Source organism: Strongylocentrotus purpuratus, unplaced genomic scaffold, assembly GCF_000002235.5.
Source record: "Strongylocentrotus purpuratus isolate Spur 01 unplaced genomic scaffold, Spur_5.0 spur5_scaffold_4, whole genome shotgun sequence".
Lineage (NCBI taxonomy): Eukaryota > Metazoa > Echinodermata > Echinoidea > Camarodonta > Strongylocentrotidae > Strongylocentrotus > Strongylocentrotus purpuratus.
The window spans coordinates 249,271-275,404 of NW_022145610.1; the positions used below are offsets into that span (position 1 = coordinate 249,271).

At 35.6% G+C, this 26,134-nt stretch overlaps 2 protein-coding genes across 5 annotated transcripts in view; one reads left to right on the forward strand and one right to left on the reverse strand.

Annotated features, from left to right (window-relative positions):
- The window catches only part of LOC105440441 (cadherin EGF LAG seven-pass G-type receptor 1), a 25,823-nt gene extending 25,403 nt beyond the window's left edge, over positions 1-420 (reverse strand). The window contains exon 1 of the mRNA XM_011670555.2: positions 1-420. This exon is cut by the window's left edge and continues 663 nt beyond it. The gene's annotated coding sequence lies outside the window, so the exon portion shown is untranslated.
- Positions 421-3,096: 2,676 nt separating this feature from the next.
- LOC100889912 (TBC1 domain family member 2B-like) overlaps positions 3,097-26,134 on the forward strand; it is a 67,983-nt gene continuing 44,945 nt past the window's right edge. For 3 of the 4 annotated variants that reach the window (XM_030997874.1, XM_030997876.1, XM_030997875.1), the window contains exons 1-3: positions 3,097-3,500; positions 11,383-11,530; positions 13,078-13,246. In XM_030997874.1, coding sequence (XP_030853734.1) covers positions 3,435-3,500; positions 11,383-11,530; positions 13,078-13,246 — 383 coding nt within the window. In that variant the 5' untranslated portion in view covers positions 3,097-3,434. Of the gene's footprint in view, positions 3,501-9,315; positions 9,560-11,382; positions 11,531-13,077; positions 13,247-26,134 lie in introns of those variants that run through there. The other variant, XM_030997877.1, reaches the window with a different exon arrangement.

Sequence of the window (26,134 nt, forward strand, 5' to 3'; positions counted from 1 at the left end):
TAAATTTCTTAGGTTCGAGATCGCCCCCATCTCTCGCACATATTAATAGCCACCTGAATGCTAAGCTCTTCATCTCCCCTTTAGTCCTCAACATAAAAGTGTGGTTCCGGAAAACAGGATTTTGCTCTTCGAAACATTTTTTCCTGACTGGGAAGGATTGAGTGAGAGGATTGAAATACAATGAGTTTAATGATAAATGGATTACATGCCAAGCTCCGATGTCTCGCGTTGCGCTCAGACACAATTACAATTGAGGAGAGAAAATTGATTCAATTTGCCTAGATAGGCGCATGGGCCATTATGAGAGGTTAAAGGTCGTTCATCTGTTGCACAAGTCTATAGATCTCAAAGTGAGGATTGCATTGTATCAGCTGGTAGACTTCTCCTTGCATCACAAGTCCTTAGATTTCAACTAAACTTAAAATTATGCATCATAGAAGCAAATATGATTCATTAATACGTTAGGACAACTTCAATTTGAATAATATATATATTGCACAAGCACCTAGATGTATCCTAACTTTCATCTAACAAGAACTATTTATTTTTCCAACAAAGTTCATTGAACTGTTTCATATCATTGGACAACGCTCATGGAAATAAAAGGGGAAAACAAGTATGTGCCTTTTCTTGAGGTTAGTTAATAAATAAATACTCCCCGACATTGATTGGACTTGTTGACAATCTAAAGATAAGAGTAAAGAGATAAATAGAGTGGACGATCCGCCCCCTCCCCCTTACTATGGATGGCTGCTCATCAGAGTGATCAGACATTGTTACAATAAATCTTTATCATCAACACGGTAATATTATAACGAAATGAGAGCAGTGCTTCAATATCCCGCGATGAGTATTCAAGAACTCGCCCCCTCCCTCCTCCGTTTGTCCGCCCCTGCTGAGAATAAATCTCCGTTGTCGACGTGTCTGAATTACAAGTGCGCTATAGACTGTCTTTCCATTATAGATGGCGCTATATCACACAGCGAACAGGAGTTATAGACCTCGAGAATGAAGCCCTATAACTTTTCTCTAAAGGGAGGATTCTACCTCATTTACGGTTTTTAATCAATGTCCTTTTTGCTCTGCGCTTATTTCCCATGTTAACTCAAATCTTAAATTCACCACAAAATTAAACGCTACACCTAACTCTAAACCTTACCATAAACTTAACAGTAATCCTAAATACAACCTAACTTTACCCCCAACATTATTATTAAGATGGAAGACTTTTCGTCAAAAGGACCCGGCAAAAGGATAACTCTGACATTCCACGAGAATAAAAATCATCACCTGAGCAATGTCTGATCAACCTCCTTTGTAATTCATGTTTCCTATCCAAGTGGCCGTATCCGGACACCTACCCCGGATAACCACACCCGGATAACCACCCCCGGACAACTACCTCGGACAACTACCCCAAGACAACTACCCTATAGGATCGTTGTCTGGGGGTAGTTGTCCTAGAAGATGGTTGTTGTAGGGGTAGTTGTCTGGGGGTAGTTGGCCGGAGGGATAGTTGTCTGGGGGTAGTTGTCCTAGGTAGTAGTTGTCCGGGGGTAGTTGTCTGGGGTAGTTATCCCAGGGACAGTTGTCTAGGGGTAGTTGTCCTAGGTAGTAATTGTCCGGGAGTAGTTGTCTGGGGGTAGTTGCCCGGGGTTAGTCGTCCTATAGAGGGTGGTCATCCGTATATAGGCAGGGGCGGCGATCCCGGGAGGATGGGGAGACACGTCCCCACTCCTCAATGTTGTTTAGGGGGAACGTCCCCCCTGAAAATTTGAAAAAGTACCCTCCAAAAATGTAAAGTAAATACTAACTAGAGACTGTAGCGTTTAGACTAATAAATGCAAACATCGTCTCGCACGGTCGCTACGCTCCCTCGCATAATATCCTTCAAAATCCTTCAACAGTTTACACTATGCTCCCTCGTCCCTCGCATCATTCGCCCCCCCCCCCCACCCCCCCCCCCCGGGTCATAAAAAGAAAGTCAATGGTCATCCGGTGGTGGTGGTTCAGGGGGAAAGCGTCCTAGAACCCCAAGAGGCAAATGAACATAGACAACGCAGCGTGGCTTTGTTTTCGTGTGATATGATATAACTATTGCTCTCGCTATGACCATATTGAAATCGTCTTCGACTCGTCAAATATTATCATAGCCAGAGCAATTATACTTGTATCACACTCAAAGCCATCCGATATAATATAAGTATCGAATCGAACTGGGGTTACACGTTTGGGGAAGGTTCACATTTCGGAATATTCCAAGATGTTTATAATTTTGAAATTAAATAGGGTTCGTAATTCCGAAAATGATAGGGTTCCTAATGCCGTCTTTCCCTTTTTTTTAATCTATTTTTATTTATTAGGATTTGTCAATATTTATATCCGTACTCTAATCATTACCACAAATTATTTCACCGGGGCCTACAGCTTTAAAAGTTTGCTTTCATGTAGATCCCATCATATTTCTCTTAGTTAAATGAGTACTCTATATTGACCACTTATCTTTATATTATTTATTATGTATTATTGATTGTTATTTTATCACTCACAAAAAAACAAACTTGTACTTTGTTTTGAAATGTATATGTATGTAACATTATATAAAACCAAATGAAACGAAATGAAACGAGATGAAAAGAATGAAATGAGGTTCATAATTGCTCAAATGACACAGGGTTCATTATTTCGAAAATGAAATATGGTTCCTTTTCAATATCTTTTTCATTTCCGCGTGAATCACATCAAATGTTTCTGTAGTTTTGTATTTGCTGTTTCTTCATTTTTTGGCCAGACAGATAGGTGATGATAATACTAATTCATTAGAAGTTAAAAGGTCCCCTACAATCTGTCAACAATGAAACATATAAAGTAACAGGCGGGCTCTTGATATTTAAATGTTTCCTTTCAATGTGCTCTTTCATCATGGAAAGTTGCGCTTTTTATCTGCAGAAATGTGTTCCTTCCTTCAGAAGATTCAGAAGACATCTAAATCCGCCTTACAAATTCTGACACTTTTAAACTATTTTGGTTTGCTTCTGAAGAGTTCCAGTTTCAAATAAAGAACAACGCCACCTTGTGGTACATGCCGTTACATGATTATTCCCGTAAGATCTCTGCTAAGAAAATGAGATGCGGCTCTGTTTGTGATGTTGAGATCGAGACCGTGCTGGAGCTACCGCAGATTCTGTACATACATTATATATTGACCATGCATGCATGTTGACGAGGGTCTAGATCTGACAGTTAGGTTTAACTTGCAACTCATTTCTATTATCACCCTTGCTCTCTGTTTCCCTACCCCTCTAAATTAACAAACACTGGCACAGTCGCAAAACAGATCAGCTACCGACACCAGGCGACACTCACCGTCAACCCCCCGACCGTCGGCCTAGGGACAGGGTAGGAGTCTAGTCTGGATCGAACTTGTTCTCTTCATGTCTGATTTGGCTAGACATAGAAAGGACCAATCTAACAACCAACTTTATCGACAGTTTTTATTGGTAAGTTAACATTGTTTAATATTCCTGATGGGAATTTTGTGTCAGGACACTTCATATTTTCTTAACATAGTTGAAGATGTCAATGTCATTTCCAAAAATAGCGATCCATCGATCATCCCCCAAGCGAAGGCAAGATAACTTTTTAGTATTACTGGTAATTGCAATGCAAAATAATGTACTGTACAATCAGTGCAGTTGGTATATTCAGGGCGGTGATACCTCACCTCCCTGGTATATCTCTTGGTACCCATAACTTCAGCAGCATTGAGGTATATATTGTAATCAGTTTTGTGAGGATGAAAAGTTAAAATGAGTAGACTCTTGTTCATGCTGTCAGATATACATGTACATGTAGGCATACATGATACCTACTGTATTTTGGGCTATTTTAATGATGTTAACTGTATTATCACTGGTCTTGCAAGTTGCAATGTAGTGCTTAATAGTGTTACCCCGTGAATTAATCTTCAAAAAATATAGACTGGCCCTCTCCCACTCAAGCATTTAAGCGACTTGTGAAATTGAAACATGGAAAGTGGTCATTGATTGTATTATGAAAGAAAATACAGTTATTAGAGTTATTGGGAAAAGGGTATTTAAGAGATACTTTGGAAGGATCTTCTGGTTAAAAAATATAAATTGCAGTCATTATTAAGTCTATAAGAAATTTATTAAATCTTGTTGATAATCACTAAATCTTGTTGATACATGTACATGTATGTTGTGAAAAGCGCTATATTCAACAAGATTTAGTGAATTTCATGTATTTTTTCAAATATGCCACAATAAATCACTTACAGTGAAAAGCAATAAACACATCACAGGTCATCACAGGCATGTAGGGACTATGCACATGTAGGTCATGTGTGGGCATTTACAAGAGTAATCATTTTCATGTGGCATTACTAATGCGATACAGGGGGGGGGGGGGGGGGGGGGGGGGGGGGGGGGGGGGGTGGCGCAGTAGGAAAAATTGCCAGTTTTTAAACATTCCTTTTCCGTTACCCCCCCCCCCCCCCCCCCCCCCCCTCACCCAACATTTTCCTGGTGATACAAATTTTCATTTTGTTCCCCTTTTTATCTTGGAAAAAAAGGAGTGATCCAAACCAAAGTGATTGGTTGATAACATTGAAATAATAATCATTTTGAACCAGTAGGAGGTCTTTAAAGATAAAGTTGAGTTCTGGTCATGCAATTGCATTTGAAAAGAAACAGTGTCGAATCGATCAAAAAAAGTTGATCATCTAGTAAATAAGGTTCTGGAATCATCAAAATAATAAGAAATTTGGCCCAGTCTTGGTAAAGTTACAAGCACTTTCCACATAAATATGTTTATGGGACCACACGAACATGTGGCATAAAAATCTGTCCCAATTTTTATGCTTGTTACATGTACATGTCATATTAAGAATATTAACACATTTGAAGAGCCATGCTTTTCAGGGTACATGCTTTCTCTGATGTTCTTCTGCACTTGCATAATAACAATGAAAACGCTCACAAATTATTTATCACCTCTTCCCATAACTCAACTTTCTCTTTAAAATTACTTTGACACCCTCACTTCCTTTGCCAATTTCATTTTTTTTTTCTTCTTCATTTCCGCCTTATCAAACCATTCCTATATCATCAACTTAAATTTGGGGTATGACGAGCTCTACCTTTGAATACATGTATGTGTGATTTGAGTGTGTTAAAATGTAATTGACAGGCAGCCATTGCAGTGGGGTGAGCTAGGCATAATATATGTACCGTAGGTACACTGTAGCTTATTAAGGAGTAGGCCTTAGCCTCAAAAAATGAGAAATTTGGAATGTTTAAATTGTTCAAAAATCATGAACAGAATATTAACAAGGAATACAAGTGAGAGTAAGACCAAGTTTCATCCCAATTTTCTTTTCACTACTACTACTGCATGTAGTACTAAAGGTTGTTAGTTATAAATATGTACATGTAATGATGTACAGGTATAATGTGTATGTGTCATCACTGTCATGGTAGATTCACAATCCAGTTTTCCATCAGGCCATCAAACCTAGCTATAACATTCAGATTTCAAGGAACCAATTTTAACAGATTTTGAACTTGGTATTGCCAAATTATGTGTAGCTACTGTGTCCTATATGTAATTGAGGTGAAATTGAAGAGCATTTTGGGGGTTAGAATTCCTCTTTTCACCACACAGAATACAGCTTACACTGATTCAAACCATTAGTAACTAATAACACTCTAGACTATACCATATCTTGAAAAGGCACTATTCACTTCATGATTATTGATATGATAGTTGATGACTTTGACGTATTGTGAACATACACACTAATGCACACAGTGGTGAACTCTTATGTGCCTACGTAGCGAGATGTATGATGTACACTGTAGATAGCCTTAGCAGCTAGGCAGGGGCCTCCTACGAGGCTGATCTGAATTCAAGTAAGCAGGGTAGAGTGCACCTGTTATGTAGTGAAGGTTACCTTGCTGTACGTGTGCTGCTGTGTGCTGCTGTGCCGGTGTGTGCTATTCATGTTCGGGGATGCTTACCCTCATATAATGAAGGAAGTTTGTATTAAAGGTAATCCAGGGTGTAAGCAAAGTTCAGAGGGATTTCTCTGATATGGGGTTAAAACTTTAAAGAGTGATTGACATTTCTCACATGCAAAGACAAGAAAAAATCAATAGAAACAGGTTGAATATATAAGTACCGGTATGTGAAAAATTGTATACAGTCAGGTGCATGTTTGTGAATGTCATATTCAATTAAGCGTGCTTTCCTTTATGGCTTTACTCAAGATAAAATACTACATGTATGTCATAACTTCTACATAAATATGTGGATATATATAGAAAACAAAAAAGAGCCCGCTTTAGTCATAAATAAAGTCATTTTAATTTAGCATTGGAACAATTCTACTTCACAGGAGGGTCATTTACACTACAAACAAAAAACATCAGTTTTACTTTTCTCACATTCTAGAGTTGTATTCCTATAGGCAACTACCCAACTAAACAGTGAGAATCCCACCTCTACATGTACCTCTAGAGTGTGGGGTTTTAATTTATTAATGTGGGCAGGACTCTTCTTCCATTTTGAGTACATTCATTATGGAAGAAGAGTCCTGCTCATATTGAAAAATTAAAACTCTACGGGTTTTTGCAGTGTAAATGCTCACTCTCAAACACCAGTAAATTATTCTGATTTTTGGTCATGTGTCTCTTCTCGATCCCTTGCTAATGCATGCAGATTGCAGAGCAGCGACAAGTGACGTTTTTCATGGGCTTTTCCAGGAGTGTACATGCAAATGGTAGTTTAAAAATGATCGTTTTTTCACATTGTTTTTTTTTCTGCAATGTAAATGGAACTACAGTGACTAGCATGCCATCTGTAGAGACTTGTGGGATTTGAACTTTTAAAAATAAATCATAGAACAAATTTACAGAGGGTGGAATTGGTCTTGAAGTCAAGTCCTGTACACACTTCTTGATTGGAGATTTACAGGATGTACATGAATATCTAAGGAAGTTTGCTTTTCAGATAAATCACTTTGATTCCATAATTGTCTGATTTGCAGTTTAAAGGATAATCCAACCTTTCTAACAAATGGGATCCAATGAAAACAAAAACATAACTTTATATGCCATGTTCGTGCTGAATGAAATTGGACTAATTATTGATTGCTAAATACCGTATTTGCCGGCGTATAGGCCGCAGTATTTTTGGAAGAGAAAATATCAAAAAGTCGGGGTGCGGCCTATGCGGCGAAAGAGTAATTTTTTTTTTTTTTTTTTTTTTTTTTTTTTTTTAGTTTCGATTTATGGCGCCATGCCTGGCAATGTCTCCCAGCTCAGTAATCAGTGTGTTGACTCACCACTCGGAAACTACAACAACTCTAAAATTTGACTGTCATCTTGGTTTGAAAGTAATCTTTCTAATAGATCTCAATATGTAGTTTACAATAATAGTTCCTCAAATTTTTTTCTATAACAAATGGTGTACCACAAGGTACACCACTGGTACCATAGGTACTTTATTGTTTTTAATTCACATTAATGATCTTACACATTCTTCTAAAAACGACATTGTTACTATTATTTGTGACAAGTTTACAAGCACAAATCAGCGCCTTTAACTGCACCTCGATGTTACATGAAGGTCCTTCCACGCGTGGGTTTTCGGCAGCAAAACAAAAAAACGATTTTTTTTTTTTTTTTTTTTTTTTTTTTTTTTAAATGTCAAAATCGGGGGTGCGGCCTATACGGCGCTGCGGCCTATACGCCGGCAAATACGGTAGACGTTTTACATGCATGTCAAATTGTAAATCTCTAATTGATTAAGTGGTCCTTGGAATTTGATGTATGGGCAACTTTCCAATTTGTTGTACACACATTTAGCATAGAGTTCCATTTTTCTTCCCTCCCGAGCATGTTTTCCCTCACGGCTGTACTCAACTTCTCAAAATAGTCATTTTGAGTGTTTGAATAATCCTGTCGTTCTGACACTACAGTTTGCATTTTATCAATTACATTATTGGTTCTTATCGATTCACCAATATGCTATTCCCACATGGAGCGATTGTACTTTAAAAAAAACAACATAGCTTTCTGCTTATTTTAATCAAATTTCATTAAAAACTCCACAAATCATGATTTTTTAAATGAATTTCTGCTTTCCAGGTGCAACTTGCTATAAATGTTAGAAGAACTGTAATAGTCTTATAATTTACATAATACCATACGTGTACCAGATATTAAATGCCTGTATGGCTACATAAGGACTTAAATTTATTTTTGTGATATACACTACACTCTTAAAAATATGTGGTCAAAATATGACCACGTTGTGGTTGTTTTTTTAAAGGTGCATGGTTGACTACCAAAACGTGGTTAAAAACGACCACGACATGGTCATTTTTTTACCACATATTTTAAGAGTGTAATATAAAAATGGTTTTTATTGTAACTATTCTTTTTTTGACAACATATTTTTAAGAGTGTATATATAAGAATAGTTTTTATCATTATTATAACTATTCTTTGCATCTCTATAATGGCGCCCTCGCCAGGAGTGGAGAATTTGCACAAAGTACTGTACAACTGTATGTGTGGGCTAGCCTAGTCGTAGTGTGTGTACTCATCCAATTTATTCTCTGACATGGCAAAACTGAAGACACTGTCAATGTTTAAAGCCCTAAATGTTTTTATCAATATTATTATTATTATCATTATGATTGTCATTATTAATATTTTGTTTTTTTATTCAAATTGTTTATTATTATTTTTAATATTATTTTTAGTATTTTTAATATTATTATTAAACATCCTTATTATAATCATTATTACTATTATTTTTACTATCATAAACATTGCCATTATTATTATTATCATTATTAGAAGTAGTAGTAGCATTTTTGTTTTTGTTGATGTTGTAATTAATATATTGATACTAACACAATGCAAATGGGATATATTTTGAAATCCAGGCCTTTTTCATTTCATGCACATACTTATTGTACATGTACATGTAAACATGTCTACAAATGTGCATAGGCCTACTGCATAGATATTAGATAATACATATCAAAGCACTCTCGATGCAACCCAATTTGGATTGTTGTAGATGTTTAATATTACAGATAGTTTCAATTAAAACTGCTATTAAATGTTCAGTTAGTTAAGGAGACTTTCCCTTTAATTCAAAACTTCACAATACCATATCCTGCTCATATGGCATGAAACCAAGATTGTGATACTGTAGTTATGAAGTACTCGGCCAATAAACTATCATGAGCTTTAGTTTCTATAGGACTTTCATATAAATGATAATGATCTTGGATTACTACGCAGTAAACGCACAATATTCATTACAAGGTCTGCTTGGCTCTCTTCCTCTTCACTTTCTGCTTTCTGTTCATCCAGCCTGGACATGTAGTGTACATGTATTACTCTTTGGATTATAGCACAAGGATTATTGCAATAGTAGAGTGGACATCAAATGTGGTGTTATGTGTCCGGCAAGAATGCGTTTGAGTCGGAAGAAATCTCCTTCCCTCTCTTCCTTTGTGGTATGTTGGTTTATGATATTAATATTAATATTGTGCTACTGTTCGCTTTGCTGTTCATGGACCTACTGCTTTAGGTCCTATCAGAGGGATATGTAGACCTGAATGGAATGAAGGATTGATTGTGTGACTCACCTTAGTTACTATACACACTGACATGGTTTCTCACTCTTGACCTCTCCAAGACCACTAATCTTTCCAGCCGACCTGTACATGTATATTATTATACTGTGGTTATTAAGACACTTTAAAATGATTTATGACAATAATGTTCACATTATATTTATTCTTGGGAACCTACAAAAACAAGCTATGTTTTCCAGTAGGACCTGTTTCTTTTCATAGTTTTGAACTTATACTTTGTCGACTACAGGTATGTTCTTTATTGTGCAAACAATTGATATGACATGGAATTAAGTCGAATCAATCAATATATATTATACAGTATATGTAATATGTTGTCTGTTCACTTAGAGAGAAGCACAGTTAACAACAATTTTCATACCCCTTGTAAATTTGATATATTTTGTGACTAAAAAATGAAAATTTGACTGGGTTGAATTAGGACCTTGTTGAACACTTTAAATGTAAGCTTTGATCTCAAGAAACATTAATCTGGACAAATAAAATGTTCACATACTTTAAAAATATGAATACTATTGTTGTTAACTGTACCTACTCTAATTCAGTCTCAAAAATCACACTTTGAATACAAATCACACATAATATTTTGATTAAAATGCATGTAGAAGTAGTATACAAAGTTCTATACATCATCATATAACTGTTTTCTTTAGTGAGTTATGCTGCAAGGAAGTAATGAATAGTTGACAGTTTTAATTTTTTTAATTGTAAGACAATTTAATTGGTGCCTTCCGCTGTCAGTAACTAGTTGAACTGAGACTGAGAGAGTGATTCATCATTGGCATGTGTAGTGTAAGAAACTTGGCCTGTAATACTAGTACGAGCTAGAGCTAGGAAGCCATGTTGTTTCTTCAAGCTAACATTGTATTGATCCCATCAAGGAATACTGCTGTAAGCCTGCCTGACATTTGTATGCTTCAACTGATTGTATCTCTTCTTTCTACTTTCTAGTTCTACTCTTGTAAAAATATTGAGCAGGAATGTGCAAGTGTGATAGGCCTTGTTCTGTGGAACTCATTTTCTTTGTACAGTATACTGTATATAATGAGTGGTCGGATGCTATTGTACATGTAATGTTGTGATTGAAATGTACATGTAGCAATGATGGAATACAAGGGATTTCATGTTTACCAATATTGACATGAGAAATGTTAGCAGCATGGGATAGGTAGTCAAAGTACTTGTCATGAATAATTTAGGAGCACAATACTTCATGTATACAGTATGACACTATTGTGTTATTAATAGATTAAAAGATCATTGTTATCATGCAGTTCTGTGATGAACTCGTGTAATGACTTGATGTTGATATTACATGTACATGTACATGTTGTGATTTGTGTAATTAATACAAAAAATCATTATTATCAGTTCTTTGATGAACTTATGTAATGATCTGATATTATGATATTACATGTTTTGATTTGTGTAATCCACAAGATCATTATTATCAGTTCTATGATGAACTCTTAATGATTTGATATTATGATATTACATGTTGTGATTTGTGTAATACACAAGAGCATTATTATCAGTTATGTGATGAACTTCTGTAATGATCTGATATTATGATATTACATGTTGTGATTTGTGTAATACACAAGAGCATTATTATGAGTTATGTGATGAACACATGTAAATGATTTGATATTTAATATGATGTTATGATTTGTCATTTCTAGAGTCATGGCGAAAGTCATCACAGCATCGTTGGAGCTAAGACCAACCATGATGTTGAGAGTAATAACGTGAGTGAACAATCTTCCACAATGAGTGTCATATCAGCTACTGCCGCTAAGGCAGGATACCTGCAGCATAGACCGGGAGGAGGTATGTATCTGTGTCCTGTAATATATCACTACCGGTAGAAATTCAAGCACAACTGAATACCATATGTATGCACCTTTTCAGCATGGCGAAAGTTTGATATTTATCGGACCAATAATAAGTTAGTTATGAATGTTTGAAATATGAGATCACTACAGTATGCAAATCTCAAATTGGCAATTTTGTCATGTATAGAAATATCACTAATTTCTGTTTTTCACCCAAGTGCCTTCACCCCTAGGGCACTAATTACAATATATTATGGAGAGTTTATTATTACATTTCCTCTAAAAATAAAAAACCATCCAAAGTCATACATGTTTGGAAAATTGAAATTTTCGTCATTTTGTGTGTAAGAACAAGCGGGAAAGTTGTTAACACTACACTACACTACATCAAAGAGACTTTACCGATTCAGCCAATTTGAAGAGCCCTTACCCATAGTGACTTTCAAAAATTCATAACTTTCTCATTTTATGTTTGATTTCATACAAACTTTCACCAGTATGCTTCTTTGATTTGTTTTCCTTTCTTGTAGAGTAGTTTTGAGCTATCAAGGTTGGATTTCCCTTTAAAGGGCAAATCTGGCCCCAGAATAATTTGCTTTCATTGCTTTAAATGAAGGCAGAAAGTAATTGTATTACATGTGAAAAAAAGTTCACAAAATATCAGGCAAGTAAAGTGCAATGAGAAAGTTATAAATGGTTTGGTCATCGTAACTAATGGTACACAGGCCTTCAATGGAGACAAATAGACATCTTGATATTTAGTTTCTAATGCCATTACTTCATAAAAGTTGATTCCCCTTTTGTATGATATACAGCTGTATCCTGTGTAGTTTGTTATCATCATTGTACCATTTTACTTTTCACACGATCTGATTTTTTCATGTAATTATTCAGCTGCCTGTCTCAGATTACTTTTTCCTTATGCATCGAGGCAAGTTTAAAAAGTCTTTTTCTGTCATAAACAAAAAGAAGAGAATTAGAAATATGTTGGCTTTGAAACATCACGCATCATCACGAGGGGAATTCAAAAATAGATATAAGAATTGGCTAAAAATGTGTTGTGTCTCGTGCATACAGCTATTCTTGTTGAGACAGTTCCTTTTGATACTGAACAAAGAGATTTAATGAGTACCCTGAAGAAGAGAAAAGTAGATTTGAAGTGGTCAAATGTCTTTAAATAAGTTTCTGTTTCAGAAAAGACAATGGAAAATACAAGGATATAGATAAATTTACATCAAGAGCCTGATACATATCCAGTGTCTATAGTCTATATAGTGTCTCATTATAGTTCTTGAATATAATATATACACATAATCAATTAGTTTTGATTGCAATGGTAAACATTCATGTACACTGTACTTCTGATGAATTAACCCTAAGGGCTTGGCTTTTTTTTTTCCAATGATCTCACAGCTTAATATAGTGATATATTTGGGTGGCTCATAATTGTTGCATATTTTTTTTAAAGAGAGAAATCAGTCGAATTTGCAAAAAAACTTGTGATTTATGAGATCATGTTTGTTTGTTTGTTTGAACCCATAGCTCTTGGTCGTTGGAAGAAGAGACGTTCTTGGTTTGTACTTGACAGATCAACGTGTTATCTTCTATACTTCAAGTCTCAAAATGATACGGGACAACCGCTTGGAGTTATTGATGTCAAAGATGCTTGCATCTCTCTTCTTCTAGAACATTCCAATCAATTCCTCATCGCGTAAGTATTACTCTTGTGTGTGAATGACTTATATGCTGTGTTCCATTCATGACAGATGTATCAGTAACTGTAGCACAACCTGCATTTCCTTGTGTGGAAGGCTATCAAAGAATCCCATTCCCACTGTTTTAGGGAATTCAGGTATAATTGCAGGTGATGGTAAGATCAGGGCACAATCATCTGCAAAGAGATGGAGTGTTGAAATTACTTATGATTTGATAAGCCAAGTCATTCAAAGAGAGGAAAAAAAAGTAGAGGGCTAACCATGCTGCCCTGTGGGACTCCAGAGAGAACAGAAGCAGAAATGTATATGAAACCATTCAGGAGGACTTGTCAAGAGTAGTTGAATAAGAAATCTGCCATGATGTTTGTTGAAGACTCTAACCTCTTTAATCTGTTGAGAGAAGTTAGACAAGAAATCTGCTATGATGTTTGTTGAAGACTCGTACCTCTTTAATCTGTTGAGAGAAGTTAGACAAGAAATCTGCTATGATGTTTGTTGAAGACTCGTACCTCTTTAATCTGTAGAGAGAAGTTAGACAAGAAATCTGCTATGATGTTTGTTGAAGACTCTAACCTCTTTAATCTGTTGAGAGAAGTTAGACAAGAAATCTGCTATGATGTTTGTTGAAGACTCGAACCTCTTAGTATCTGTTGAGAGAAGTTAGACAAGAAATCTGCTATGATGTATGTTGAAGACTCGAACCTCTTAGTATCTGTTGAGAGAAGTTAGACAAGAAATCTGCTATGATGTTTGTTGAAGACTCGAACCTCTAGTATCTGTTGAGAGAAGTTAGACAAGAATTCTGCTATGATGTTTGTTGAAGACTCGAACCTCTTAGTATCTGTTGAGAGAAGTTAGACAAGAAATCTGCTATGATGTTTGTAAAAGGCTCAAACCTCTTAGTATCTGTTGAGAGAAGTTAGACAAGAAATCTGCTATGATGTTTGTTGAAGACCTGTACCTCTTAATTTCTTTTGAGAGTAGTTGAATAAGAAATCTGCTATGATGTTTGTTGAAAGCTTCTACCTCTTAGTGTCAGTTGAGAGCCAGATGGGTGTAATATCTGTGTAGAATGAGGTGAGTTAATGCTCTTCTGGTTTAGAACAGATGAACTATCCCGTTGTGCCTTTAGGCTTTGACAGAGCCAGATTGGGGTTAACTCATACATGTACTTTAAAACAAAGTGAACGCTCTTCTGGATCTGAACAAGTGAATCTGTTGGAGACAAGCAATACACAAGAAATGTTATGAAGATCACACTATTACATGTTGTTCTTTTAATCCATGTGAAGACAGACACATGGGTCAGCATCCTGCACTCCACAAAGAATTGAAAGGAATGTTAAAAGAAGTGAAAAGTGACGATAATGATCTCAAGTGACGAGGGTATTCATCACATGAGACACTTGGTAAATAAGAACAGTCTCCACTTTCTCCCTTGATATTTACTTTGTCTTCATTCCTACCGTTTTACTTTTCATGTTTAGCTCGACCTATGTTACATTATTTTTGACAAGGGGGTTCAAATGCATGACATTTCCATTTTACACGATTTCATCTCATTTTATGATTAGCAGATTCAAAGCTCAGAACATCTACATGTACATGAATGTTGTATGTAGCAAGATGCTAATTCTTTTTTCCATTTCAAATAGATAGTACACTTTTGTACCTTTTTCTACATTTGTTTCACTTAAATCTTTTTGATGTTAGGACAAAGGGAAAGTAAATAAACTAGCAGAAATGCGTCATATTTTCACAGGTTTACCTCAACACCAGCATGATTTCAAGATGGTGTTTTCACAATACCAACACCAGCTTTCGACACCAAACTTGAAATCACCTACGGGTATATATCTCAGGCTCCAATCGTATAAGCATTAGAGCTGTTTGTGTACATGTATTGTAAGAAATCAAGCAGAGTTTGTTTTGGTTTTCTTCCTAAAGCAGCATGTAATGCAATAATAGAGAGCACTTTTCTATTATACAGGAGGGGGTGACAATTTTGAAAATGTCAGTTTTGTTTGTTTGTCATCAATGCTAGGTAACTCATTTTGAGATCTTTAACGATCGACTTCTCATTCATGGACATGCTACATCTAAGTAGTATCCTGTAACACATTATTGTTTGTATGCAAAGAGTTACTGAAATAGGAAGAGACAGGGGTAGGAGAAAGATGGAGAATGATTGCGAGAGAGAACTTTCTCAGGTTCATGCATAGTTCATCTTGATAATATGTGTTTGAAGAATCTAGTGTTCCATGAAGTTAGAGAGCTAGTGTACTTTATATTATTCAAGTACATATATGTACCTCTGTACCTACATATCCTTAAAAAGCAAGTCAACCCTGATATTAAGTTGGTTTTAATAGAAGCAGAGAAATAAGAGAAACAGGTCAGTGAAAGTTAGAGCACTATCCTATTAAATGTAGGAAAGTAATGAATTTTTCAAGTCGCCTCAGTAAAACACAAATAGGCAACACTGTGACGTATCTTTCGAGATCCTCTCCAGTTTGCTCTGTACAGAAAATGTCACAAACTTCATATTCTTAGTTGTTGATGACGGAATGGATTTGTTTCATACATGGGTTGTATAGCTCATATTTGCAATAAGTATATTTAGGGTGGTTTGCACGGTTGAAAATTTCTTTAGGAAATATGGCAAATTATGATATTTTTTTAGGACAGAGGATTAATAATCAATAATATTTATATTTTGTGAGTACATGTCCATGTCTTTGAATCATGGATAGTAACTTGCATACATGGAATTTAAAAATACAATGTTTTCAATTTGCATGTGATCTTCAGGAGTTCCTTTATAATATTTTCCTCACAATTGTTATAGTCTGTGTCTCTTATTTCTGTTCCTTAAGTCACATTGTGATGTTACAATAATAGGTTTGATGATGACACTGAATATCATTTTGTGCGGAGGAATAGAGGGTAGTTTACACTCTTGTGAATCATTATAATCCTATCACTCAAGAGTATCTATTTAAAGCCTGTTGATCAGAAATAGATTGATTACGTGTACAAAGGGGAAACTTCTTAGACACCTTGTGTAGTCTGGAGTAACAGACATTTCCCCCGATATATACATGTAATCAGACATCATGCATATTGTACAGGCAGCCTAGAGTAGGATGTCTTTGAGACATTTAGTAGGTAAAGTCCTTGTATGCAATGTCTAGTTTTCATTGTTATTATTGAGGATCTATTTTATTTTCTGTAATTTTACAATGAATTATCAAAACTCCCATGCAAAATAGAGATGTAAAGAAAGGAAAATAGAGATGTAAAGAAAGGAAAATAGAATGCAAATGAATTTGAGACATGCATGCCAAGGGAAATCATAGTTTGCCTATTATTATTTGATCAATAACGAATTTAAAGTTTATAACCCTTGTTACCTCAAAGTTTCACTGATCTGTTTCTCTCACTTTACTGTTTATTATTTCAGCCCTTTTTAGTCCCAGGGTTGACTTCCCTTATAAACCTAGAAGTCTTACAGGGTAAAAAATACTTTAAACATTTGGGGCTACTTTTCAAGCTTGCTTGCATGAAAATAACACTCTTTAATTTGTTTTGCATTGAACTCTATGCAAATTTGGGGGGGGGGGGCTCTTTTATGACTTTCGGGGGCTAATTGGCCCCGAGCCCCTGTGTATTTTGTTTCCTGAAGTCTTATGACTACACCACTGGCATCAAAGAGTATCTCTCTTCACAGTTTAATCAATTCATGTACATGTGTATTATAAAACCTTAGCATGGAATCCTTGATATTGTCTGTTCAGAGCCAGAAAGGCATGAAGTCTGTAATAATAGTGGGTTCTTGTATAGCGCTCATGTCTGTCAAACATAGCACTCCTGGCGCTCCACAACTATTACCTCTGCTTTAGGATGGCTGCCATTACAGCGCTCTAGCATTTCAAGGAATTAATTCCTACCAGGTACCCATTTACCAGACCTGGGGCTGGGTCGAGTGTGGCAAATATAGATAAATGTCTTGCCGAAGCCTAGTGCCTCGACGGGACTCGAACCGCGAACCGTGGGATTCACAGTCTGGTGACTTACCCACTAGACGATGATGAAGCATATGAGTAAATGCCCTTCTAGCTGTATAAGTACATGACATTTGAAATGAAATGAACTTACTTGCCAGTTCCCAGAGAGAGTGCTTCATCCCTGGTGTAGCTTGGAGAGCATCTTTGAGAGCATCTTGGAGAGCATCTTGATGATGGTAGCTAGGAGGAGTGTGCCGGCCGATGGAGTGTGATTAGAGTGCAAGCAACCAATCACCTCCATAACATTCATGAATATGAAATTCAATCATGCCTACCTAGCCGGCTAGCTCCCTCTAGGAATCACACCATATTTCACAGCCTATTTGGAGGTAATGAGTCGTGTCTCAGACATTATTTCGCCTTCCAAGAGAACTTAACTCTCAAGAAGAGGAAATGCTCACTTGTACTTTTACTGCATCTTGTCGAAACAACTCATTCAGAAGGATGGGATGGGCATGTATCGTACATAGAATAGTTTAGAAGACTTCACCTTGTCACAAAATGGAAGGTATGTTTTGTTTATATTTTGACACTTTAGAGAATGTTCCTATCCATTATACATGCACATTGCAATCATATAATATTGATATTTCATGTATTTTTTTTTTTTTTCATTGTGATTTAATATACGGTAGAAAAAATATCTACCGAATATGGATAATGCTGCATATTGAAGTGTAGTGTAATAGTACCTTTCATGCGTACCGTATATATATATATATATATATATATATATTGTGCTATGTGATAGGCCAGCCAATTCAAGAGTTTAGCAGTTAGAATGAATAGCTCACTTATGTATTGTGTTGTCCATCTATGTTCAAAGATTATACAATTCATATTGTATCCCATTTGAATGAAATGAAATGAATTGTTGGTTATCATGTAGTGTATGTAGTACACATGTAACTGCAAAATCGTAAGTTTATATCAGACCATTATTACAGAATTATGTACAAAAAACAAAAGTTGAACTTTTCAAGAAAATAAAATTTGATTTGCAGTTTAAAGTGAAAAGCAAATCAAACTTTGTAGAAAATTTTGAAAAAATAATCAACCATTTAGAAATATGTAAAATAAATATTTACTTTGAGATCATATTTGGAATGTTTTGAAAGAAAAAGATTATACTTTATTTTGAAAATATCACATTCAAATGAAATGTGATTTACTTACATGTAAATGATTATAATGTATACAATTTCAAGGAATACATACATTTCAATGATTATTACATTTATGATTGAATTATTTGACCATGAAATTGAATTGGAGCAGTGGCACTATCTATTTCATGTTATAATAAAAGAAAAACTATCATTTGTATAAAGTGGAACAGCCTATAAACCAAAGAAAAACTGTCAAAATAATCCTCCAATCAATCACAAGTTTGCATTCTCCTATCTCTTGTGTATGCATACATGTACATGTAGTTAGGATTGATATCAATCACAAATAAGTTGCGATATTAATATCAACTCTTTGTAAGACAGGACCCAGAGATTCATATAGGGCATACACATGTACAACCAATATATTGTATTTTCACTAACTTGTCTTCATACATGTACATGTACATGTACATGTACATGTATGTTGTGTCCCTTTAAAATGTGTTTGTCACAGGTTAGCTTGAGAATTGAATCATGAAGCATTATTGAGGCCTGAGGTATTGTCTTCAAATCATAAAAATGAATGCACATAGGGATTGATTTTCTGTCATTTGAGAGAATGTTGGCACATAATTAGTTTTGCCTTGAGCAGTTTTGACTAGATATGCATGTACTCTCTTAAATGTATGGGCAGGCTTATTTGTTATTATTTCTTCCTATAAAAACTATAACTTTATACTGCATTGTTGGGAGCAAATTTGTACTGGTATTTTATGTAAAAGTTAATTACTATTAAAATGAGCAGGTATTATAGTCTTGCTTATTATTGACCTGTTGCCATATCAGGCCTGATAATTACCCGATTTAAATCGGTCCCTGATTTTGTTCCTGATTTTTTTTTTCTTCTTCTTTTCTTCTTCTTTTTTTCCTATTTTTTTTCCTTTCACATTTTTGTTCCCTTTCCCCCCTATTTTTCCATATTTTCCCCTATTTTCCCCCAATTTTCTTACTCAAAGGGGGGGGGGGGGGGGGGGGGGGGGGGGGGGGGGGGGGGAAAAAAAACTAAATATTTTTTGTAGTGCTCACTATGATCACCCCTGCATATTAATGGGAACTCTAAAAGCTGTTGAAATGTATTATGATCTTCAAGACCTAAAACATTCTTAGTTGTTCTTCATCAATTTGAAGAAAAGACTTTTAATGACCAGCTTGATTATTTGCTTACTTTCAAATGAACTTGATGTGTATTTCAAGGTGAATAATCTGGTCACAAAAAACAACAATCATATTTGTGACCTTCATATATTAAAGTACATGTACATGTCACACCAAATAAATCCAAATGCTACAAGTATTCACAGTAAAAATATTGATATCAGAAATAAATAAAATGAAAATATTACATACATGGGCTATAAGAAATGCACATATTGAATGAAGAATTGTGTTTACACTGTAGGGTTGGGCTCTTATAGCCTCAAGATACAGACTGTTGTCTAGGAATTCAATTATGATTGTCATGCTAGCACTGTGTGCTGGACACACCACTATACGCATACATTTACATCCTTATTCAGTTTCTTACTTTAGTATTGAATTGATGAGAGAAGGAAAAATGAGAGGCATAAATTTGTTTTTAGTATAATGATGAGTAAGTTGTAGATGCTATGTTTAGCGTAAGACACTACAGGGTACATGTCAATAGTTATTATATCATGATGTTCATTTGAATACAACTGAATTAATGATTTAGATACCTCAAATTTAAGCAGAAACAGGTTGTAGCATACCTGTTATGTGCAGTAGCACTTTGTAACTCGTCGGCATGATCTTTGTGTCAAGGATTTTGATACAGCCTTAGCACAAAACCCCAAATGGGCTGTAAATGTAATTGAATGCATTTCACGATTCACCAGCTTAAAAAAAAAAAAGGATGTAGAGTGTAGGCCTACCAGTATATTTATCTTTGTCTTTGAAAATACAAACTACATTAACCCCCAAAGATATATTTCAATTTCTGAACATAACATTCTAAGAATTATCCTTTTATTATTTCTCTCAGCTCAAGAAGTCATCAAATACATTTTGTTTTTAAATGCAAGCCCTTAAACCATATTATCAAGAAGTTACTAACTTCTTGATATTATCTTGCTTGCAAGTAAGGGTAGTGCTTTGCCTTGACGTCATACCGTACAGAGAGCTTCACTTGAGCATGCATTAGAATGTGTATTTGATACGTTGAGAGGCATTCTCTTACATTAACAGGTTGTCGTATATCTGAGATGGCATTCGTAAAATTGAATTGGTGCGCGGGCGGGCGGGCGGGCCGGCCAGGGTAGTGGATTTGAAAGGGCTTCACTCTACAAGATGACTCATCTCTCATGTCATACTAGTCTCTTCTACAGTCCTCATGAATAATTATTCCCTAAGAGACCATATGACTCATTTACTTTTATAAAAGACCTCATACATAGTCACTCTAGCTTGAAACCTCAGAAATATTGTCACTCTTTATGTCAATATGTACATGTACATGTATGTACATATATCTCAATATGTTACATATATTGTACGGTAATGCATGTTATACATGTACACCTGTACCTTACATTTATATCACAATAATTGAATGAGACATGTATCTACTCCATATACGGTATGCACAATTTTACAATGAGTACATCATGTATCTTCTATAGGTGTGGAGAGTAACAGATTTATCTATTGTACCTGGAATAGAATTACTCTATCATTGTACCGGTATGATGACATCTTTCTAAGAGATTACCCACTAAGTGTCCTAGTGTCCTAGTTAGTTAAGCATTCATTGAATGCAGAACATAAAATGTTTCGATTCGATGTAGGAATACATTTTGTTGATTAACTATGTTTGAAGTTTGACTCTTCATTATGAATGTTTTACTGTAACAAGTAAGGAATATTGACTGCAAAAATTAATTTGCACAATACATGAACATCTGTTTAAAAAACCCCAGGTCATTTGCAATCATAGATGAATTCTCAGACTGATAACTGTATTCCACTTGCCTTGAGCTTTGACATGGCCATGTAATTTATGAGATGATCGCATTGTATACTTGCGCCTGCCCCATCTCATCTCTCACAAGGGTCCAGGCATACGTGTAGACTGACCAATGGAATGCATGTACAAGCACTTACTCTTCATGATTTATGTCGGTATGTCCTTTCAAACAGTGAACGCACAGAATACAGTCTTTCTGTGTGGATCAAATGGAAGGTAGAGCGTTTTCCTACCCAATCATCATGTTCACAAATCTACACATTTAACACACTGTCCACAGAAGTTTTCTATTTACTGTTTATAAAATGTTAACTTAAGATGAACTTAGCATTGTGATGGTTTAATGGGTTATATGAATTATCTTTCTCCATTTTGACATAAATTTAATATATCATCAACATGAGCATAAAGAAGAAAATCTTAAATCATTGTATTGGCAATATGTTGGTCATGAATTCATAAATCATACATGAAGGTAAATGTTTTTTTTGTTGTGGTTTTTTCACATTCACAATAAAGATGGATTTATGAAATTTGCATCAGTCAATATGAATTCAATTGTGGCAAAAGACGGAATAAATTTAGCTGAATTGAGGTTTATTAACTGGTACGTTGTAGTACTTGCACGTGCCATGTGTGTTATATCATGACACAATGTTGAAAAAATATTTTTCAGGGTTTACCAAAAAATTGCAATCTAGCAATGTGAAACAATTTTTCAGTATCAATTTTCAGTGTTACTGAATTGATTGGGATCTGGGGAAAGACTGATTCATTAGCTGTCATTATGGATGAACTGTTTAGTACACAAAATATACACGATATAGAAGAAAAAATACAAGAACATTATATCATATCAATGTTATTTATTAGTAGTAGTAGTAGTAGTATTTGCATTGTTTGTCTTATTTATAACTTACATGTAATTGTGAAACTTAATACATAATTTTGAAAGACAGGAGAAATATTAATTGTTGTAGCAAAAGAAATTAATTGGTAGTATTTACTTTTTCACTTTTGATGCAATGGCTTTCAATGTTTACAAAACTAAACACAATTATTTTTTTCTTCAAATTTGTTTTCGTGACACGTAGAGCCTTAGCCATAGGCAAGAAAGCTTTTCTATTATGTGGAGTGTAGCAGTCCCATATTAAATGACGTTAGCTTGTGAGAAATGCCAATGGGTTGGAGATGAGAGACTGAATACGTGCTGATGATTAGATAAAGGGATTATAATTCTTCGTCTCATCAAATATGGTGGAATATATTCAAGGATAGATTATGAAGAGAGGGTCTGAATGGAGGGGGAAACGTGTGTGTGTGTGTGTGTGTGTGTGTGTGTAAAGGAAATGATTCTACTTGTGTCTGTAGTTATAATTCTTCGTCTCATCAAATATGGTGGAATATATTCAAGGATAGATTATGAAGAGAGGGTCTGAAAGGTGGGCGAAATGTGTGTGTGTGTGCGTGTGTGTGTGTGTGTGTGTGTGTAAAGGAAATGATTCTACTTGTGTGTGTGTGGGTTTGTGTATGTGTGTAGGATGATCAGCTAATGTGAAACATGTATTTTTGTTCTAAAATAAAATATGTTTATGAAGAAGAATGATCAAGAAGTAAATATGGTTGAAAGAATGATTCAGTCTGGTTTCTTATTTTGGGCTGAATGGTTGATCAATGGTTTAATCTTGCTGCACACCATGTCTTGAATCAGAATAGAATAGAATGTAGGAGGGGATGAAGACGGAAAGATGGAACGTAGGAGGGGATGAAGACGGAAAGATGGAACGTAGGAGGGGATGAAGACGGAAAGATGGAATGTAGGAGGGGATGAAGACGGAAAGATAGAACGTAGGAGGGGATGAAGATGGAAAGATGGAATGTAGGAGGGGATGAAGACGGAAAGATGGAACGTAGGAGGGGATGAAGACGGAAAGATAGAACGTAGGAGGGGATGAAGACGGAAAGATGGAACGTAGGAGGGGATGAAGACGGAAAGATGGAACGTAGGAGGGGATGAAGACGGAAAGATGGAACGTAGGAGGGGATGAAGACGGAAAGATGGAACGTAGGAGGGGATGAAGACGGAAAGATGGAACGTAGGAGGGGATGAAGACGGAAAGATGGAACGTAGGAGGGGATGAAGACGGAAAGATAGAACATAGGAGGGGATGAAGACGGAAAGATGGAATGAAGGAATGATGTAGTCTCAAAGGCAGGTGATATGCCTTCAGCGTTTCTCACTAATCAATACTCATCACCTCCTAGCCAAGAATGTCACATACTCACCACAAAAGTGACATTTTAAGGCAAGGCCATGCCACATGGTAGTGTAACTAAAGACGCTATCGATTTTGCATTTTATCTCCATGAAGATATTTCCAACTTTTTGTTCCATTATGTCTGCATAAAAGTTGTGGAAATGATATTGGCATTTAGTTAATGTTAAAGATAAAGACCAGTTATGGTCATGCGATTGCATTGTGAAAGAACCGTTGAAGAATGGATCAGAAAAGGTTCATCATCTAGCAATTTTGGCCCAGTCTTCGTAAAGTTACAAGCACTGTACACAAAAGATATATATGGGACTACACACACGTGCGCGACACGTGCGTTTATCTCTCACACACCAATAGATAAACTAATTTACCAAATATATCTATTAGAAGGCGGTTTCCCGGCAAAATTTTTATCATCATGTATTTATAGTCAAAACATATTCTTTCACATGATTAGTAATAAGTGCTTCCATTTCATTTTTTGAAATTGGGGCGTTTCCAATACTGGTCTTTACCTTTAATAGTCAGATATCTGTATATTTAATAGATGGTTGGTAGCTTAGTTAGATGTAGATAATGATACAGTGTGCCTGCATATCAAAGGACTATAGCCAATTAGACATTAAAAGAAGACATTTCCTAAATTAATGTTCTATAAAAGTGTCGTAAAATGGCTTTATTTTCTATTCATCTTCACATTCTAGAAGGCAATACAAAATCAGTTTCAGTAAAATAGTGTAAGACAGGTTTAGTGTTTCTGTCGAGTTTTTTATTTAGTGTTCACTTAAAAATTCCTTTTCCCAACCGAACGAGTCATTGTATGCATGATGAATTAAATGCACGATGAATTAAATGCACAAATTCCTCCTTCCTCCCCAAAACTTTCTGGTGCAACTCAAAGGTTACTCAAAAGACAAGGTTTTTGTCTTCTTTTTAATTATTATGCCTCCGCCACCGAAGGTGGTGCCGGAGGCATCATGTTTTCGGGTTGTCCGTCCGTACGTCTGTACGTCCGTACGTACCGTACGTCCGTCCCGTTTGACCGTTATCACAATATCTCAAGAACCATTTAAGATTTAAACTTAAGACTCTGGAATAGTATTTATCACCATAGGAAGACGATCTGATTAGATTTTGGAGTACGTAGGTCAAAGGTCACAGGTCACAGAGGTCAACTTATGAAATTCCTTGTATTGAGTTTGTTAGCGCGATATCTCAAGAACCATTTGAGATTTAAACTTCAAACTTAAGGATAGTATGTATCACCATAGGAAGACGATCTGATTAGATTTTGGAGCACGTATGTCAAAGGTCAAGGGTCACAGAGGTCAACTTATGAAATTCCATACATTGAGATTGTTATCATGATATCTCAAGAACCACTGGAGATTTAAACTTCAAACTTAGTGATAGTGTGTATCACTATAGGAAAACAATCTGAGTACATTTTGGAGCACGTAGGTCAAAGGTCAAGGGTCATAGAGGTCAACTTATGAAATTCCATACATTGAGATTGTTATCATGATATCTCAAGAACCACTGGAGATGTAAAAACTTCAAACTTAAGGATAGTATGTATCACCATAGGAAGACGATCTGATTAGATTTTGGAGCATGTATGTCAAAGGTCAAGGGTCACAGAGGTCAACTTATGAAATTCCATACATTGAGATCGTTATCGCGATATCTTAAGAACCACTGGAGAATTTTCACTTCAAACTTAATGATAGTATGTATCACCATATCATAATATCTCAAGAACCACTGGAGATTTAAACTTCAAACTTAATGATAGTGTGTATCACCATAGGAAGACAATCTGATTAGATTTTGGAGCACGTAGGTCAAAGGTCAAGGGTCACAGAGGTCAACTTATGAAATTCCATACATTGAGATTGTTATCATGATATCTCAAGAACCACTGGAGATTTAAACTCCAAACTTGTTTAAATTGCTCTATGGCGGAGGCATCATTTTCGACTGCGCGCAGTCAAAATTCCATCTAGTTGTTATTAATGATTTTGCCCTTCTTTAAATACAAACACTGTGTTTGTACTTCATTAACCCAAATTGAATTTGAAGAAGAATCACAAGGTTTTCTGTGCACAAAACATTCAACACTGAATAATGGAATTCTTAAAACTAGGGCTTTCCGGGTCAAAATTTTGATGGGCAAGTATTGTTTCATATTTCTATTTTATTTACAAAAAAGTAGAGAAATAAAAACTATGGTTTCATCTCTGTTACGTTTACCACCACAGGGGCTCATTTTAGCAGCCTTGGAAAACATTTAATGAGATAGACACAGGCTCTTCTATGTCAGTGAGTCAAGCAGGGAAGTGATTAATGAGATCCTACCTTGTAGTCTATTTTTGTATATAACTGG